The sequence below is a fragment of the Hipposideros armiger genome, unplaced genomic scaffold (genome assembly GCF_001890085.2).
Source record: "Hipposideros armiger isolate ML-2016 unplaced genomic scaffold, ASM189008v1 scaffold_538, whole genome shotgun sequence".
Lineage (NCBI taxonomy): Eukaryota > Metazoa > Chordata > Mammalia > Chiroptera > Hipposideridae > Hipposideros > Hipposideros armiger.
This window is the reverse complement of record NW_017731888.1, coordinates 1,164,809-1,184,136: the sequence shown is the minus strand read 5'-3', so window position 1 is coordinate 1,184,136 and position 19,328 is coordinate 1,164,809. Positions and strand designations below refer to the sequence as shown.

At 50.6% G+C, this 19,328-nt stretch overlaps 1 protein-coding gene across 1 annotated transcript in view; it reads right to left on the bottom strand.

The window, feature by feature from the left end:
* The window catches only part of TDRP (testis development related protein), a 32,850-nt gene that overhangs the window by 12,792 nt on the left and 730 nt on the right, over positions 1-19,328 (bottom strand). Inside the window, exon 2 of the mRNA XM_019668772.1 lies at positions 19,110-19,301. Coding sequence (XP_019524317.1) covers positions 19,110-19,301 — 192 coding nt within the window. The remainder of the gene's footprint in view (positions 1-19,109; positions 19,302-19,328) is intronic.

Here is a 19,328-nt window from a genome sequence, read left to right as displayed (position 1 = left end):
GGGAAGAGCGCAATGATGGTGCCAACTTGGGCCAGTGAAGCAACGTCCTCCACAACTAGACTGAGGAACAAAATGACAGCAACTTGTCTGTTCCCATCCCCCAATTCCCCAATAAAATCTTTAAAAAAAAATGGTTTTGATCAACCGCCAATTAAATGCTGGTTATGTGGTTTCTTTACTCACTTGTTCAACAATGTTTCTATCTTTTCTTTTAAATATCCTAATCATTTGACAGTCAACTCTAAATTATTCACTCAGATGGAAGGGAAGGGGGGGCCAGGGTTCAAAGCAAAAGTGCGCCTTTGTGTCAACACAGCCAAGCGAATGCCCCTCACAGTCCCCAAGGGCGGCAGCACTGTGCCTGACTGTGGGGGGCGGCCAGACAGACGCAGACCGTGGGGACACCTGAAGCGCAAGGCATTAACAGGAGCCGCCAGCAACGTGCACGTGCAAATCCCAAAGCAAGGCGCCGGGTCTGTGCATCGCCATCGGAGTACATGGGTGCCCACACTGTGTACGCAGTTACGGTTCACATGTGTGATTCACACGCCAACATCTCTGCGATATACATTTACACGTCTTCTATTTGACGTGTTTTATATGCTTACAGTGTTTCTAGAAGGACGAACAGGAGCCGCTAACTGAAGAGAGCTGGGTGCCTGGCAGACAGAAGTGACGAGAGACTCACTGTAGGTGCTGCGTGCACCCGACATTTCGTTAGTCAGTAGTTTGGGCTGTTACAACAAACATACCACAGACTGCGGCTTAACCCACCGACACCTGTCTCAGTCTGGAGGCTGGACACCCGAGATCACAGTGGGGGCACCCCCAGTGTCTGGTGGGGGGCTCCTGTGTCCTCACAGGAGAGCAAGCTGTGTGTGCCTCTTCCAGGGGCACAGATCCCAGTGGGCGTGAGGGTCCAGGTGGCTGGCGGACACACACACACAGCCACAGCGCCGGGAGCATGGGTCACCCATCGGAAATGGGTGTGTCTGGAGCTGCCCATCACCTTCGAACACGGTGACAGCCACGCCTTTCTTCACTTGCGATCCTCATCTGAGGAACACAGAGCTGAATCTGAGAGACTGTCTCGTCAGCTCTCTCACGGAGACCCACACTGGACAATGCCACGTGCTGCCTCACTTCAGACCGCAGCCGTGAGTGGAAGGACCTCGCTAGGTGAGGGTGTGCCCGCTCGGCAGTCCCTCCGGGGCCCGGGGCCCCTGATCTGGGCCTCCGCACCCAGAAGCCAGTCCTGGGGGAGGGCAGGAGAAGGCCACTCAGAGGCCCAAGGAAGTCCAGCAGGTGGCTGGCCCTCGACGTGGCCTGTCCCCCTCGTGCCTCAGGGAGACGCCGCCCACACAGAGGATGCAGGAAAGAGGGCGTAGCAGGAGACCGACCGGGGCAGAGGGAAGGGGGACCTGGGCACGTTAAAAGTCAGAGGATGGACACAAAAGATCAGATGTTATTAAATAGATAAGTGAATTGGAGAAGACCTAAACGTAACACAGAAATGTCACCAGGGGAACAAAGAAAGCACGGTCAGGAGACATTCACAATATTCATGCGCCCACGGCCATGGCCACTTTCACTGGGAAAGTGACAGAACGGCTGGGGATGTTACAGACAGACGCGGCGGTCACGTGACGCTGCCCTGCTAGTTCAGAACAAACTTCTAAGCCCACGCGTGGTACCCAGAGGTACCAGGACGGGGTGCAGATGCAAACATGCCGGAGAGAAGCAGACTTCCAGCAACGAGCCACCAAACACCGCTCGCCGGCAAACACCTGACCTGTAACAGGCGGTGGGGAAGGGCACGTCCGATGTGCTGCGGGGGGCGGCGCTCCCCAGGGCTCTGCGCCTCGGAACATGGCGGCCAAGGCCACGAGGACAGGCGGGGCCACATCTGTGAGTGCCACCTCCCTCGTGCCACAGCAGAGCTCCACCCCACCAGTGCCGAGCCTGCGGGGAGGGGGCAGCTCCACACAGCGTGTCACCCAACCAACCTGCGGGGAGGGGACAGCATGTCCATCCACACGGTTCCTACACAGTGTAAGGTGAGCACCAGACCTGCAAACGCAAAGTCAAATAAATACTTGAGAATCAGCCTGCAGCGTTCAGTGGCAGCTCGTGAGGAGGGAGCAGTGGGGAGCTGGTGCTTCATTACAAGCTTTATGGTTCTCCTTGAATTTGAAAAAAAAAACAAAAACAGCAAAACAGTAGGTAAAACTGCAATATGAAATGATAGAAATCCAGTGACCTCAGTATGAAAAGTTTTATAAAACAATAATAAAGGTCAAGTAGAAAAATGGGCAAAACACAAGAAAATGCAAGGCTCTCTGGCTCCGGGGTCCCCTGGCACTGACTGGGCGGCTCTCAGGTTTCTGTGCAATTTTAATGTGTCAGGTGAGACAGAAAGACAAAGGACTCCCCCGTGCCACCGGCAGAGGGAGGGCTGGTGGCCTCAAAGGCACAAAGGAACCTTTGTTGACGTCTGATCTGTCATTTAAACAGCTTCCAGGTAGCAGACGCTCTGCCCTGGGCTCTGAGCAGGGCTGTCACTGCCTAGCTGCAGGTCCGCTTGCCTGCCTGTGGTTTCCACAAACAGTGTCACTAAAACCGAGGGGACTGGCCTGCGGAGGCCACACACCCCCTCACGTGCGGACGACACTGCTCGGGGAGCGCTCCCGTCCTTCTCCGGTTGCCCGTCTCGGGTTTAACCTTGGGAGGCGCCACAGACGTGTGGAGTGAGTCTGACACCAGAAAGAAGTCGGAGAGGGCAGAAGCCGCGGGTGCAGTTACCAAATGAGGCGAGAACAGCCTCCCATTTTCGGGTGTTCAGAGACATGGAGGGGGTTCAGCCACACACCTGATGGACGCTCGGTCCGCCACCTCCAACCACTGTGCCTTCACGGCCGCTGAGGCAGCACACGGCCTGTCCGTCCTGGGAGTGTCGCCAGGTGACAGGCTGTGTGAACCGATATCTTTGAGCTGCACCGTCTCCTTCAGAACATTTAGATCCTCACGCACCAAAACCGCCACTCAGAGTGAGTGACAAGACGCCATGCAGACAAAGCAGCTTCCTTCCTCACGCACATTTCGGAGCCCAACTTAACACTTTCATTCAGGGCCTCTGAGCAGCGTTTCTGATCGTTTCTCACCAGCGGAATGTCTGCCTTGTCTCCTTTGAAAATATCTGCTTGAAAACTGAAATGACTGGCTGTATACTGACAGCGGCACTTACTTAGAGTACACTGTGGGTAGTGGCGAAAGGGGGTTTGTACTTCCCACAACAAAAAACTAAAAGTGTTTCAGTGAAATGCACACTGAACTCTTAAATGATGATTTAATATTCCATTTGTGTAACCAATATAAATTATAACTGCACAGCATCTTGTGCGCCTGGTGAAAACAGACAAAGGCATTAATACACGTGGGGCCCTTCACCCCACAAGCGCAGCCCACCAGCAAGGGGGTCTCAGACACAGCAGCCCTCCTGGGACACGCTCCTGTTCAGCGTGTCTGCACAGACCGAACAGGCCTGAGGCGCTGACACACCCACGTGCACCTCCACCAATGGCTTCGCTCTGCTGGCAACACGGTGGGAAGGCCTTCCCGCAGAAGCTCTGTCCTGTGGAGCACAGGAGGCGGCTGTGGTCTGACTGCTCTGTCCCCCAGAACCCACAGGGTGAAACCCTCCCCACAGCATGATGGAGACAGGGCCTCTTAGAGGTTTGAGGTCGTGAGGGTGGTGTCCCCAGCCTGGGACCAGTGCCCTCAGGAGGGACCCACAGAGCTCCCCACCGTCGCCTGAGGACGGGGCCACGGCACGGAGGAGGCCCTCACTGGAACCGTGTGAGAGCGCTTCTGTTGTCTAACCATCCAGTCGGCTACTGTTACAGCGGCCAGAGTGGACTCCACAACACTTGAAATTTCTCTTCTGTTTGTAAGAACCTGGAAAACGCAATCCCAATGAAGAAATACAATCCGTTACTTTGCTAACCAAACAATGTTCCAAAATACAAGCACATTTTGGCTACAAAGATTTCCGACAGGTGAACGTAACCTGTTGGCAGAAGCCGACGGAAAACCCCATCTACCTACTTCCGGCGGTATTTCACCGCAGAGCCCCGTTTCTTTCTCCGTTCATCCTCTGATGGACAATGAAGCTGTTCCAACTTCCCGCTGGTGAGAGACTGAGGGGTACACATACACCCCCCAAAAGTGGGCGCTGAACCCCGGGGCAGCTCAACTGCTCACTTTGGGACCCTCCATGCTGTCCCTTCAGCAGCCACACAGCCCTCCAGCCCCCGCCCTGGCGCTCGGGGCTCCGTCTCACTCCGTCTTTGCGGACATTGGTTATTTTCTGGTTTTCTGGTAGTGGCCATTCTAAGGGTGAAGTGCTAATTCCCAGGGCTGTGACTTGCATTTCCATGACAATTAGTGACATTGGGCATTTTCTCACGTTTGCATGCAGTCCAGTTGTAAATTTCTTTGGAGAAATGTCTACTCAAGTTCTTTGCCCACTTTACCAGGTTTTTTTTTGGTGCTGAGTTGTAGGCGTTCGTCACATAGGTCTCTATCCAAAAGTAGGACGTTCCTGTGAAACCTCTTGTAAGCTGACGTGGGATCAAGCTGCGCGTGTCCCCGCTCTCGGAAACTGCACATTATGCCACCTCGATTTACTGCATCCTACATTAGTACGGTGATGGCTTTTTCGTAAAAGCAACAATCCTCTTCAGGTTTCCTTCAGTCACAGAAAACAGGTACTAACATGGGTCTTTCGTAAAACAGGTGTAACACGAACTTTCGGAAACTGGGGGGGCCCTGTGCAGCCTGGCAACTAACTCCTCAGCTGCGTGGCTGATATTCCTCCATTCCACAGGTTGCATTTTTACTGCGCAGAGTTTCCTTTGCTGCACAAAAACATTTAAGTCTCATATAGTGTCCCCGTCAGTTTTTGCTGTTGTTGGCTTTTTGCTGCTACAGCCGAAAAATCATCGCCCAGACCAAGAAGCAGATTCTCACCTATGCTTTCTTCTAAGTCTCCCAGGTTCGGGTCTTATGTTTAGGTCTTAAATCCATTCTGAGTTAACTTCCGTGTGTGGCGTTAACACAGGGTCCACTTTTCCCAGCACCATGTGCTGCAGAGACTGTCCTCTCCCAGTGTGCGCTCTCGGCCCCGTGGTCGCAGGCCGTCTGAGCACGAGGCTGGCTCCTGGCTGGCTCCGCTCTGTCCCGCTGGGCTGGGTCTGCTTCATGCGCTCAGGTGACTGGAGTTTGTAATATGCTTTGAGGTCAAGAAGTGAGAGGTCTCCGGCTTTGCTTTTCTTTCTCATGAAACATGTTTTGGCTGCTCAAAGTCTCTTAGGATTCCATCTGAATTTTAAGATGGCTTTTTCTACTTTTGCAAAAACTGCCCCTGGGATTTGGATGGGGGTGCATATCAGCTCGGGGAGATTGGCCTCTTCCAACAGAACGTGCTCCCCTCCACGGACCCTGCCGTCTTCCCAGCTCCGTTTTCTCTTTAATTTCCTTCAGCAAGGTTTTCCCGTTTCAATGTAAAACTTTTTTGCCTCCTTGGATAAATGTATTCCTAAGTATTTTATTCTTTATGAAGCTACTGTAAATGGGCTTCCTTCTTGATCTCCTTGTTGGATTTTCATAGTAGCGTATAAAACACAACTGATGCTGTAACCTGCAACTTTTCTGAATATGTTTATTAGTTATAACAAGTTTTTGGTTTTTTGGTGTTCTGTTTTGTTTTTTTAGTGTAAAATCTTTAGATTTTTCTACAAAGAAGTTCGTGTCATCTGTTGAGATCTTGCTTCTAGGCATATCCTGTTTGGCTCAAATACATTTTTACAAAAATTCTCTGCAGGTTTGGATGTTCTAACTGAAAGTCACCTCACTGGGTGATAAGACCCTAAATCCCTACCTGGGCAGGTCACAGTGGGCAGTCACTCTCCAGGCATATAACCTCTTTAGTAAAACGTTTACCTTTGCCTTAAGCCAGGCCCATCCATGGTGTCTGCAAATCTAGGGAACTCACCTTTGAAATGCCAGGTGATTCTCTTTCCAGACACCTCAAAGGCATGACCACCCTCAGAGCGCTAAGTGGTGGTGCCTGGCCTGGGCCCCGCCCGCCTCTGTCCCACCTCCATGTCAGCTCCCACCGTAATTTCAATGCATAAAAGAAACTGCAAAACCTGAGGCTGGCTTCCTGGCATTGTTGTCAGTTTTGGCTTCAATAAACTTACAGAAATTCTCTAAAGGTTTGGACATTTCTTACGCCAACCATGTCCATTACCACAGTTAAATAATTACTTTTTTTTGCTTTTAAATGCTATATGCGAAGTAGAAGTGGCTCACGTGCCCCCACTACAGAGTTACTGGTCCTCGTATTTCTCCACATATTTGCCTTTACCCAAGGTCTTCACGTTCCCACAAGGTTCCCTGTTGTGTTCAGCATTTTTCAGTTCACCTTGAAGGCTCCCTTAGTGGTTGTGGTGAAGCAGGTCTGATGATGATGTGTTCCTTCCACTTTCGTCCAGCTGGGAAGGTCTTTCTTTATTCCTCCTCTGTTTTTGAAGGACAGTTTTGCGAGGTGCAATACTCTTAGTTGTCAGGTTTCTCCTTCAGCACTTTGCATATGTCCTTATGTCCTCCGCTCCGTCTGGCCTGTGATGTTTCTGCTGGGACATCTGCTGAGTCTTATGGGAGCTCACTTTTTCTCTTGCAGCTTTCAAGGGTCTCTCCTTGCCTTTATCTTCTGAAAGTTTTATTATAATGTGTCTCGGAATCTGTGTGTTCATTCTAGTTGGAGTTCTTTGAGCTGCTTGAATGTGGATGTTCACTTTCTTCCTCAGCTTTGGGAAGTCTCCTGTCATCATTTCTTCAAATAAGTTTTCTGCCCTTAGTTCCCCTACTTCTCCATGTGCATCTATCCGTCCACATGTCTGTGTCCTGCAAGCCTTCAGGCTTTCTACACTGTCCTTTTTTCTTTTTGTTCCTGACTCAATAATTGCAAGTTACTTCTCTTCATATTCACTGATTCTCTGTTCTCCTTGATTGAGCTTATTGTTGAAGCTCTGCAGAGAATTTTTTTTTAAGATTTTATTGGGGAATTGGGGGAGGGGAACAGCGTTGGGGAATTGGGGAAGGGGAACAGACAAGTTGTTGTTCTTCAATCTTAGTTGTGAAGGATGCCAGTCGCCATCTGGCTTCCCGTCGGCAGCTCGTGGCCTCTAAGCTCAAGGTGCTGTGTTCAGTCTTAGTTGAGGGTGGGCATAGCCACCATCCCATGCGGGAGTTAAACCAGCAGCCTTGTTGTTAAGAGCGCACACACTCTATCCACTGAGCCATCCAGGTGGCAGCTCAACTCAGGGTGCGGAGCTCAGTCTTAGTTGCGGGCGGGCATAGCCCACCATCAAACAGGCAGTCTTGTTGTTACACCAGCTGAGCCATCCTGCCACCTGTTGGCAGCTCAGCAGCAGCTCAGCTTGGGCACAGCATCACCGACCCATGTGGGAATCAAACCAGCGGCCCTGTTGCTCAGAGCTCGTGCTCTTAAGCCAACTCTTAACCAACTGAGCCACTCGCTGGTCCGAATTTTTCAATTTAGTTATTATATTCTTCAGCTCCAGCATTTGTTTGGTTTTTTAATACTATCTCTTTGTTGATACTTACATTTTGTTCCTGCATTACTTTCTTGATTTTGTTTAGTTCTCCATGTTCCCTTATAGCTTATTGAGTTTAATACAATTATTTTGAATTCTTTGGTAATTCTCAGGTTCTTTAGGGCCAGTTTCTGGATACTTATCTTGTTGCTGTGATTGGGCCATATTTCCCTGTTGCTTTGTCTGCCTTAGTATTTTTTTGCTGGGATGTGGCATTTGAAAAAATAGCCCCCTCTCCCACTGTTTATGGACTGGCTTCACACTGGGAAAGCCTTTCACTGGTCAGCATGGCTGGAGGGCCTTGGAGTCTCCCAAGCCTTTTCCTGGGGGGCCTCTCTGAGCTGGGCACGTGACTTCCCTGTTAGGAGATTCTCAGGAGCCTGTAGCTCCTTTCTCCCTCTGGAGTCTGTCTGTAGCCCTGCAGGCTCCCGGGCGCTGCACTGAGCAGCTGCGTTCGCTGGTCCCGGGGCCCCAGGGGCCCAAACATGCCCATCCCACCAGCACCCGGCTGGTCAGCAAGTCAGAAACCAGCCCCTCGGGCTGCCTGTTTCCCTCCTGACGGAGAAGCCACAAGTCTGGCCCTTATTACCAGCTCTGCTGAGGCGTGCAGCTCGGGGCAATGGCCACCGCAGGGGAAACCAACCCTGTCCTGTTTCAGCGCAGCTGTTCCCTTCACTTGCCTGGGGCGCTGCAGCTTCTGGAGCTGTCACAGAGGCATTGGGGACACGTACTGCTAAGCCGGTGTCTGCGGGGAAGTGAGGCCGGGGCTTCCTCTCCGCCATCTTGCTGGTGTCACTCCCGTTGTGGCGGAAGCCTGACGCGGGGGCAGTGTCACCACCGGATCTCTAGTCTGGCAGGGTATGTGCTCACTCCAGGTGGTAACAGAACTGAACTGGTGTCAAACTGGGCAACTGCTTGATAGCAGAAAAAACAACAAGCGGATACATTTTTTTATGAAAATGGAAAGGTGTAGCATTACTCTTAATTATACTTGTATACTGTATCTTCCCTGTAATATTTCGTAGCATACCTTCCTCCACATCAAACAAAATGTCTATGAAATTACATCATGGGGCAAAACTTCTCTATTTTCAGAAATACCATCACTATAAAACAACTTTGTTTTCAGAACGTGCTATTCATCTTCAGCCAACAAGATTAGTATCAGGGATAGCAAGATACCTGTCAAAGAAGTTCTAAAAAGAGATGTCAGAAGTTACAAATCACACCAGGTATTATTTTAGAGTTTAGGTAATTGGCATGGGAGGGGAATTTCAAATGGCACCAGGACTAACAGGAGGTCCTGGGGGGCTGTGTGGGAAAGCCCCTTGGTTGCAGTAAAGCTTGCTGTAACCAGCAAAACAAGAAGACAAGACAGAGTATACATTTCTCTTTGACCTAAGTCCGGGAGAGCGGTCAAGCGCAAAGCAACGTCAGGCTCTAATCTCTTCCGTCTGGTCCCGTCATCTCTGTGTGACGGGGGAGGGAGTGCGGGCTCACCCAGAAGGGGGCCCGTTCCTTCTTGCCACGTGCCCCAGGCCAGGACTTGGTCACAGAGCCACTGCTGGTGCAAATAATGCTGGAAACTGTACTTGGTCGGGCAGCTCTGTACCCACCTAAAACCTGACACTGTGGGGCAATCAGCAGCCTCTGCCTGAGGGGCCCCTTGAACCCCAGGCTCCACAGAACTAACGTGATGAACACGTCACACAGTTGACATTGTCTACAAAAAGCGCCGTGTGGCTCCTTTCGGCCTCTGCACTGTTAGGACGAAGGTGGTGGCTGCACGTCTTCTCCTTGACTGTAAAATCATGCCTCATTTCTTCACGGAACTAAACAATGACCAAACGACATGACCAGTGTGGGAGTGCTTACGGCACTGATGGCACTTGTTAGCTGAGTGGAGAGCCAGCCAGGACATCGACGAGCTCCGTGACGGCCACTTACTTCACGCTTAGCAAGTAAGACTTCCTATCTGTAAACTAAATCACAATAAGTTTTAGTTCACAAACCTCTAATGAGTTAAATTACCTTAGAAACAGAAGAGACTTCAAGATCCTTTGGTCTAAACAAGGGGTCGGCCAACGATGGTCCAGAGACCAGCCCAGCCAAGTTTTGCAGATGAGGTTGTGCCGGAGCACAACACGACGTGGACACACCTGCTCACGTGCACACTGTCCACGCTGTTTGCATGCCACACCTGCAAAGCTGAGGAGTTGTGACAGAGACCGTGTGGCCGCAGAGCCTAACACGTTTACTGTCTGGCCCTTTACAGCGCGTCAGCCAGCACCTGCTCTAAACCCCTCGCTTAAAACAAGGGGTCTGGAGAGAGAGTAACTTTTGGCCTCAAGTCACAAAATTAGTGACACGGTTGGGACCTGGATCTGCCTGCCGACTCCTGGACAGGCTTTCCCACCACCACGCTTCCTACCCTCTCCATCTGGCCATTTGCTCATCGCCCAGTTGTGCATTCTGAGATACAGGGCCAGGTCCTGGCAGACTGTCCAGTGCACAGACGACCAGCCTCTCGGCCTGCCTCCTTCCTCGCCTCACTGCCAGCTCCGCAGGCTGGACGTCAGATGCTGTCTCCAAGCCCACGTGCCTACAGTCAAACTCACGGAGCTGCTCCCACGGCCACGTGGCCCTTGAGTTCCGTGCTGCTGTCTGGCTACTCCGCTCCAGCTGCCCTTCAGTCCCTGACCCCACGTCCAAAGGCACCAAGTGTCATCGACGGGCTTCGGTGAGCTCACTTCTCCCACCTTCCTTGATGCCGTTCAGTCTGGAATTTGCGTCTGACACGGGGACCCCAGCATCTCACCTCTAATCCCATCTCCTTAGACAAGTAATCCTCGTGAAGCGTCACAAAGCCTGACAGTATTTATCTAAAAGGTGGAGTCTGAACTCCTCAAGGGAGCTTTCCCAGTTCTCCTCCATACGAACCTCCTGTGCAGTTAAACGGATTCATGTTTCTCCCCCAAACCCTCTTGGGGTCCTGCTGCCCCCACCACACAGCTACTCCATCCATCTGCTCCCTCTCCCAGGAGCTTTCCTCAGGAGCTTAACTTCTGCTGCGCACACAGCTCAGGAGGAAGAAGGCGTATGAAGGCGAGAGGCAGGCGTGGCACATCCGCCCTTCCCAGAGCCCCCTCTTACATCCAGGCAGCAGCTCTCCCCCGGAAGCCGCCCCCCCCCCAGTCAGCTCCTGGGCTCGGCAGAATGGGGCGGCCTGCTGTGCTGGACTTTGGCCAGAGCACAAGCTCATCAGTGCTTTTCTAAGGCACTCACTGTTGAAGCACTAGTATTTTTTAATATACAATATACATATTTGAAAAATTATGTCACAAATTTATGATAACCTGTAAGGTAAGAAGAGGGTGAGAACAGAGAAAACTATAAACTCAGAGAACCCGGATTCAAATTCCTGCTGGTGGTACACAATGTCACATGAGTCCCCACTTCTCAGGGCTCCTCAAGTGTAAAACATGGGTGACTGGTTCTTGTTCCTCGAGGCAGCTATGTTGTAAAAACCGTCACACACACTGAGTTAGCAAACGCTGAATTCCTGCTTGTGGAGGAAACACAGGCTCAGTGTCCTGCGAGCCTCTCACAAAACTGTCGCCAATCAGCACCTCACATGTTTCTTACGTCTTTATGTGTAGACACCCCAGTAACACCTGTTGGCTGACCCAGGGCAGCGCGCCACTACCCACATCAGAACAAAGCCCATCTCACCTGTGTCTTCTCCGTGGGGCACGTGAAAGTCTCTTGTGCTGAGGACAGCTAGACGGCCCTGCAGCACTAAGCTTGGGGCCATTTCAAGCAGCAAAGCCACCCCCAAAAGTGCAAAAACATGAAAAACGCGGCAGTCCATAGGCTGCTTATGGTGTGAGAGCTGACGCGTGCAAGCTGGGGACGTGTGGGGACAACTCGAGTGTCTTCTGCTTGGCAGTGTGCGAGCAGCTGTGGAAGCACCACGACCACTGACGTGGGGTTACCGCCTGCACCTCCTCCCCAGGATTATTTGCAGCAACACACACACTTTTGATAGTGCCTGGCACATGGCAGGGACCAGTACTGTCATCTGGTCTGACACCCACCACACACGACAGTCACTCATCTAAAAACGCCTCTGTGGTAAGAACCCCAGAGCTGGAATTCCAGCCAGCACTCATGAAAGGACCCCAGGTGTCTTCCGAACACCATAACCAGTTAGTATCTGCCACCTGTTTCGATTATCACTGTGCCCATCTGTGAGATTTGACCAAACACGTCACAGACTCCCGGGAGGTGCTGGGGGTCCTCCCTCCGACCTGGCCTGGGAGATCGTGACCTTAAGTCAAACCACTCTGCCAACTTCTTCTGTGCTCACCCTGCCTCCCAAAGCCAGACAGCCGTCAGCCACTCTCCCCGGCAGGCGAACTAGGAAAGGAAGCAGAACCAGCTGGCGGCCTCACCTCATGGGGACAGGGCAGGCCAGGCGTGTTCAGTGACGTCCACCTGGCCACACACTGAAGCCCCCACTTACCTAACTCGGACGTGGTGAGTTAGGCTGCCTTAAGCTCCAGTAAAAACCAGGCAAAGCGAACCTTGTCCATTAGGGTCTGAAGCCCTTAGGGACCACGGATTCAATCTACTGCCCACTGAGTGTTTATGGAGCACACAGTACCTGCTGGGTGTGAAGCAGACACTGGGCCTGAGCCCGGCCGGGACCCACGGCTCACAGTGCCGACCGACGTGGCAGAGAACCCTGGCACGTGCCCAGCTCGTGGGTGCAGCGTTCCACGGCCAGGCGAGTGCAGGACCCGCAGTCCTGGATGCGCTGACCCGCCTCTGGGCCGAGAGCTTGGCAGGCCGTCCAGGTCAGTAACCACGAGCTGAACAGCCCTCAGGAGCTGAGACTGGGCTGGCACAACTGCAGAACTGATGGTTAATTATTTAAATGTTAACTTAAAAACAGAGGCTTCTTTGCAACTCAGTTACTGGAAAAACATTTAAGTGTGCTCGCAACAAGGTGGGTCAAACCGTCTACTTTTCAAACGGCAAATTTTATAAAATCTAAGTAGTGATCAAGTATTTCTGATATAAACTTAGTGTCCGAAATCATTAAGTGCTGGTTAATGTTAAAAAAGGAAAACAGATTTAAGGACTCAGTAGGAAAAAAGCAAACTGTGTCATAAACAAATTTTATACTGATTACACATTGATATAATTAATGTTTTGGAGACGCAGAACTTAGAATTTGCACTGACACTGGTCTCACCTTTCGCGCTCGATGTGTCCCCGCTCTGTCCCCATGGAGGACAACCCTTGAGCCTCCTCTTAGGACGAGTTCACTGAATCGGGGAAGACGGAGGGTTTTACCCAAGATCGTTTTTCTTTTTCTTCTCTTCAGACTCGGACCCCCCTTCCCACAAGTTACGTCATGTTCTTCTATTTGGCAAAAGTGCTTTCGCTGACTAGACAGAGCTCATCTGAGTGTCTGATGAGACTAACCCTACGGAGAGCTAGCTATTTGCTTACCTAAATGAAATCTACCCAGAAATGAGCCAGATCGCCTGAGGCTGGAAAGCACCAGTCACCCTTCCAGACCCATGAAAACAAAACCCCCTCTACAGTTACTCCCCAGGCTCTCGGCACGGTGCACACGACATAGTACAGCGTTTGTGACCAGGGGGTGGTGTCACTCGTCCCGTCACTTCTCAAGTACTGGCCGATGTGCGTCACCTATGTGCCTGGCACTTTTCTCGGCATTAGGGACAGAGCAGTGGGGATAAAATCCCTTTCCTGTGGAGCTTTCAATTTAGAATCTAGGTAACTCTAAGCAGAAAGATAAAAAATGCTCTGTAAATGCCAATAAATAGGAAAATGCAAGAGGCCAGCATCTTTAGTTGGAACCCAGCTGTCCTGATGTCTAGCCAGCGCTCCCCCATCCCCCGCCTCCTGTCACCACGCACCCCATGGCTGAACTGACACAGACCCTCAGGGCCAGGGCTCATCAGGAAGACAGCTCAGAGGAACCTGACTTGGTCAGGAGGCTCTCTGCCACCACCGAGCAGGTGTGTGGCCTTTCCAAGTCACCCTCCTGCTTTGTGATGGTTTCTGCATCTAGTACACAGTGGCAGTCACCACGTAAAGGGCTCGTACGGTGCCCAAGGACAGCTGACAATAAACGTTAGTGTTGGCTTAGCCGAACCCCAGTTTTACAGTTTAAAAACAAAGCTGAAGCTCGGCCAGGACAAGTGGCTCCCGCAAGGTCACCGGCTAACAAGTGACAAAGATGTGACTCATTCGAGGCCCACCAGAAACCAGCCTCCAAATCTAATCTTGCTGGCTGCTCAGAGAAGGAGGTGATGCTGTGATTCTGTTTCCAGTTTAATACATCCAACGATGTGATAACAGGGCTGGTGGGAAGTCTGTATAAGTCTACATTAGGACTTGTAAATACATGAAAGGCTACTGAACATCGTCCACGAGAGAAATGCAAATTAAAACCACATTAAGATGCCACGTCTCAGCCATCAGATCTAAAAGTCTGCGGACACAGGGCGCCGTACGGTACGGACAAGCCAGTCATGAATGGCATTCCCACACACTGCTCGTGGAAAGGTGCCTTCATACAGCCTCCTAGGGCGGGCAATGCAGAGATGTCTATCAAAATTACAGGTGCATATGCCCTTGAGTTCAGCAGCTCCACTTCGAGAAACTCATCCTCGGGAATGTGAAAGGACCTGACGTTTGTAATAGACACTGCAAATAAGCTCCTCCAGGCATCAATAGGGACGGCTTTTCCAAGTCTGCGTATGCGTAAGGCAAGTGCTACACCATGCTGACACACACAGAATGAAGGTCTCCCGTGTCAATAAGACCCACGCACACTGTAAGCGGGAAAGGCCAGCTGTACCTGTTTAAAAGTTGTTCGTTAAAGCGCATGTTCTACCATAAAAGCCCACTCTTCCCAACACATCGACCCCCAAAGAATGTGAGGCCTCAGAGGTTTGTTTTCTGAACTTAGGGGCTCAGAAAAACCACCGCTATTCACGGACCCCTCCCTTTCTCCCAAACTCCGCGAAGCAGACGCCCACAGTGCACCCACCGCAAACCCAGGCCAGGCCGCGGAACCCAAGCGGGTTTCCGACCCATTGCTCTTCCTATCTTCAAAGCAGATTAAAAAATCCACGACGGGCAGCCGGGTGGCTCAGTTGGCTAAAGTGTGAGCTCTGAGCAACAGGGTTGCCGGTTCAATTCCCACATGGGCCAGTGAGCTGCGCCCTCTACAACTAGGTTGAGGACAACTTGAGCTGAGCTGCCGGTAGCAGCCGGGTGGCTCGGTTGGTCAGAGTGCCTGCTCTTGACAGCAGGTTGGCTGGTTTGATTCCCGCATGGGATGGTGGCCTGCCCCCCCCCCCACACTGCAACTAGATTGAATAAGCGACTGGACTTGGAGCTGAGCTGTGCCTTCCACAACTAAGATTGAAAGACAGCAACTTGACTTGGAGTTGATGGGTCCTGAGAAAAAACATACTGTTCTCAAAAAAAGTTATAAAAAAAAATCCATGAACTGTTCCCTGTTTTTTTGGGGGGGTTTTTTGGGGGGAGGCGCAGGGGATGCCTACAGAATATGTCTAAGCCTTTTAAAAATTTAGCATGAATATGCACCAAAAATTCTTCGAGGTTTGTTTCTAAATGCATTAACTTCAAGCTTGCTGGATCGCTCCCAGCCTGGAAGCAGCGGTCTGGGCGGCCGGGCACCACCTGTGTGCCTGCCCTTCTCCCTGCAGCAGAGTGCTCGGGGCCGGAGCAAAGGGCTCAGGGTCTCAGCGTCCCTCAGAGGTCAAATGTGGCATTTTACATTACAGGCCGTTCCAGCTGCAGTCTGAAGTGCGCTGCGTGCTCGGGACACAACGGCTGAGGGAGCCGGCCGAGGCACAGAGTGTGCGTGGCAGGGAAGCAAAGGGGTGACTTTAAACACACACGTTCGTATATGCATAAACGTTCCATGGACAGCTACACAGAAAATGAAACACTTCTTCCCACTGGAAAGAAGGAAGAAGTTAAGACCTAATATTCAACATCCAGAAACTTCTGCCGTACACAGAGCAGTTTTCTTTCTTTATATATAAACATCAGACTCATTAAAACTTGTAAGTCTCTCCATGTTAGTAACTAACTGCAATGTATGTTTCATCTTATAAACCTCACTGTTGTACTTTAACACAAAGAAGACATGTAACCATGACAAAAAAAAATTCAAGAGCCTAAGGAGAGGCTCGGAAAAATTAATTTTCTACAGTGTTAAAACTATTTCAGAACAATTAAGTGTTCCTTAATCCAAGTAGTGATTTTGAATGCCTCACATTTCCAGCTTACTAGAACCTAACAATAAGCTACTTTTTTCTTCTTAAAAAAAAAAAAACAGAGATTACAGCTGTGTGACCTGATTTTCAAGGAAGTTGAACACACCAGATTTGAATGCAAACAAAATACCCTTCTAGAGTAAGGTGAAGTGGACCCCGCCTGCAGGTCTAACACAGGACGGGGCTGACTGACCCTGGGGTGGGGCTCAAAGGCTGAACAGCAGAGACATGAGAACATCCTTCCAACACGACTCCGACCTAACAGAGCCAGCAGTCTTCTCATGTACTAATTCCTAATTCTTTCAACTTCAAACTACAATTTGTAGGCAGGAGTTTTATGGTAGACTTGTCATGAATTGTAAAATTTAATTCTAAGAGAAACTGGCCTTGGGATAAAACCAATCCTCTTCAAAGAATTAAGTAAATTTAGAGTATGACTAACCTGTCACAATAAAAAGTCTTTTTCTATGGCAAAGGTTTGCAAATACATTAAACTACAAATACTCTTAATAAAGTAACATGAAAAGCACCCAGTCAAATCTCACTCTTAGAAGATAACACAGGAGAAAACTCACATGACCTTGGGTAAGACAAGAACTTTTTCAGTACAACACCAAAGACACGATCAATGAAAGAAACAATTGATAACCTGGACATCATTAAAATCGAAAACTTCTGCTCTGAAAATGACACTGCAAAGATAGGAAGAGGAGAAGCCACAGAATAGGAGAAAATACCTGGAAAAGACACATCTGATAAAGGACTGGTATCCACAACATACAAACAACTCTTTAAAACCCAACAATAAGAAAACAAAACAACCCAATTAAAAAATGGGGCAAAAGATCTGTTCAAGACACCTCACCGAAGAAGAGGCACAGATGGCAAATAAGCAAATGAGATGAGGACCCACATAATTTGTCATCAGGAAAATGCAAACCAAACCAACGACAACACACCGCTGCACACGTGTTAGAACGGCCAAAATCCAGACTCTGACAGTAACAGGTGCCGGGAGGATGTGAAGCCACAGGAACTCTCTCACTGCTGGTGGGGATGCAAATGGTGCAGCTACTTGGAGGACGGTTGGTTTCTCACAAAACTAAACACACTCTCACCATATGATCCAGCAATCACACTCCTTGGTATTTATCCAAGTGAGTTAAAAACTTATGTCACACAAAAACTGGCACATGGATGTTTATAGCAGTTTTATTCGTACTCGCCAAAACTTGGAAGCAACCAAGACGTCCTTCCGCAGGTGAAGAGTAATTAAACGATGGTCCATCCAGACAGAGGAGTATTATTCAGCTAAAAGGAAATGCGCTCCCACGCCATGAAAAGACACGGAGGGACCTGAAATGCACATGACTGAGTGACAGAAACCCATCTGAAAAGGCTGCACACTGTGTGATCCCAACTGTGTGACATTCTGGGAGAGGCCCAACTATGGGGACAGGGACAGATCAGTGGCTGCCGGGGGTTAGAGAGGAGGGGTGATAAGGGGAAAAGGGGGCTTTTAGGGCCGCGATACTCTAGTCATGGGTGCATTTCATGTTACATTTGTCCAAATCTGTAGAAGGCACCCCCCCCCCTCGAGTCAGCTGGAAAGTAAACCAGGGCTCTGGGTGAGGAGGGTGTGTCAGTGGAGGTTCATGGATGGCAGGAAATGGAACGGTGAAGGTGGGGGGCTGAGCGCGAGGGGGGCGGGGGTGGGGGGTAGCGGGGACTCTGTATTTCCCACTTAGTTTTCCTGAGTACCTAAAAATACTTTATAAAAACATACAAAAAATACACACACAGTTAGAAAAGGGTCTAGACAACAATTCTGTAAATGAGAAAATTAGAAAAAAACTTTAATAAATGTGTTACTAATGGTTAAAACCTAGGTGAGATATAGTCGGCTGTTCAATCTCCTATTCTTCCAACTTTTCCTTCTGTTAGAAAGTTTTCAAAATAAAACTTAAGACGGTAAAACACAGGTTTTAGGGAATACCCCAAAACAACAACATTGCTCATCTTTGACCAACCACAATTATTTACAACATTAAAGAGCTCTGTAACCACACATAAATTTTCATCATTATATTTAGGATAGCTGCTGTTTAGAGTAACCATAAAATTTTGAGATTTAAAAAATAAAAAGTCAGGAAAGCGCTATGAAAAAGTAATTTCTGAAAGAAGTTCAGACAGGAACCACATTTAAATGGTTAATCACACTGATTTCCGAGCGGTGGGAAGGGTTTTAACTCCTATGAGAAGTATCTATCAAGATGAAACAACTTCAGTCCCCAGTGGAAGTTATTTTATCGCAGTTGAGGAAGAAACAATCTCGTGAACTATTGCCAAGTCCTGAGATGAAAGATACAGACCATCATTCACTTCGGTAACAGCTTCAACGGCAGCATTTTGCAAACATTTAGCAAAAAAAAGAATTTCGTGTCTGCCTTCAGAGGGAGAGAGCGCTCGCTCGCGCTGCGTTTCTGACCCAAACGTCGCTGCACATGTAAAGGATACTGCATTGGAAGAAAGAAAGGGGGGCAGCAGAGGTAAAGCGCACAGGATCCACCTGGGATCCTTCTTAATTAAAAAATTCTGAACATTCCAAGCATACAAGCATAACTTGTAAGGCCAGTGTCTCCATTTTCTGTATAAAGGTCATCGGCCTTCTTCCTACAGGCGACCAAGGGCTTAATAAAAGGAAAGAGTTGCTACCCAAACAAGCACTTAGCCCGCTGAGCGCGCCGCTGTGCTGACCCAGAGCTTTTTGATGTCTGCAGGCCGTTCCAGCTCCCCGGGACCCAGACCTGCCCGCTAGTCCACGCTGCGTGGCGCGCGGCCGCAGGGACGCCGCGCGTGGGGCGGACTCGCCAAGGTCCTGCGCAGCCTCCGCCCGGCGGGCAGTCCGCCTCCGCGGAGAGGCCACGGGCCGGCGCCGGAGGCGCCCCCTCACCTGCCCCGCGGTCCCGACCCCGCGTGGGCGGTCAACACGCGCGGCGGCGGCGGGCCCCGGGCGAGCCTAACGGGCCGCGAGGCCCAGGCCGCACCTGCGCGGCCCCACCTGCGCGCCCCTCACCTGCGCGGCGGCGGCGGCGGGCGGCGGCCCCCCCTGCAGGCCGTCCTCCTCCTCGGGGGGCTCGTCCAGCAGCACCCGGCCCCGGCTCAGCTTCCACATGCTCCGGGGCGGGCTCCGGCGTCCGTGCGTCCCTGTGTCCGTGCGCGCCCCTCTCCGGCCAGCCCGCAGCGCGCGGAAGCCGGGCTGCGGCTCCTGCGGGACCGGGACGCTGCGAGTGGG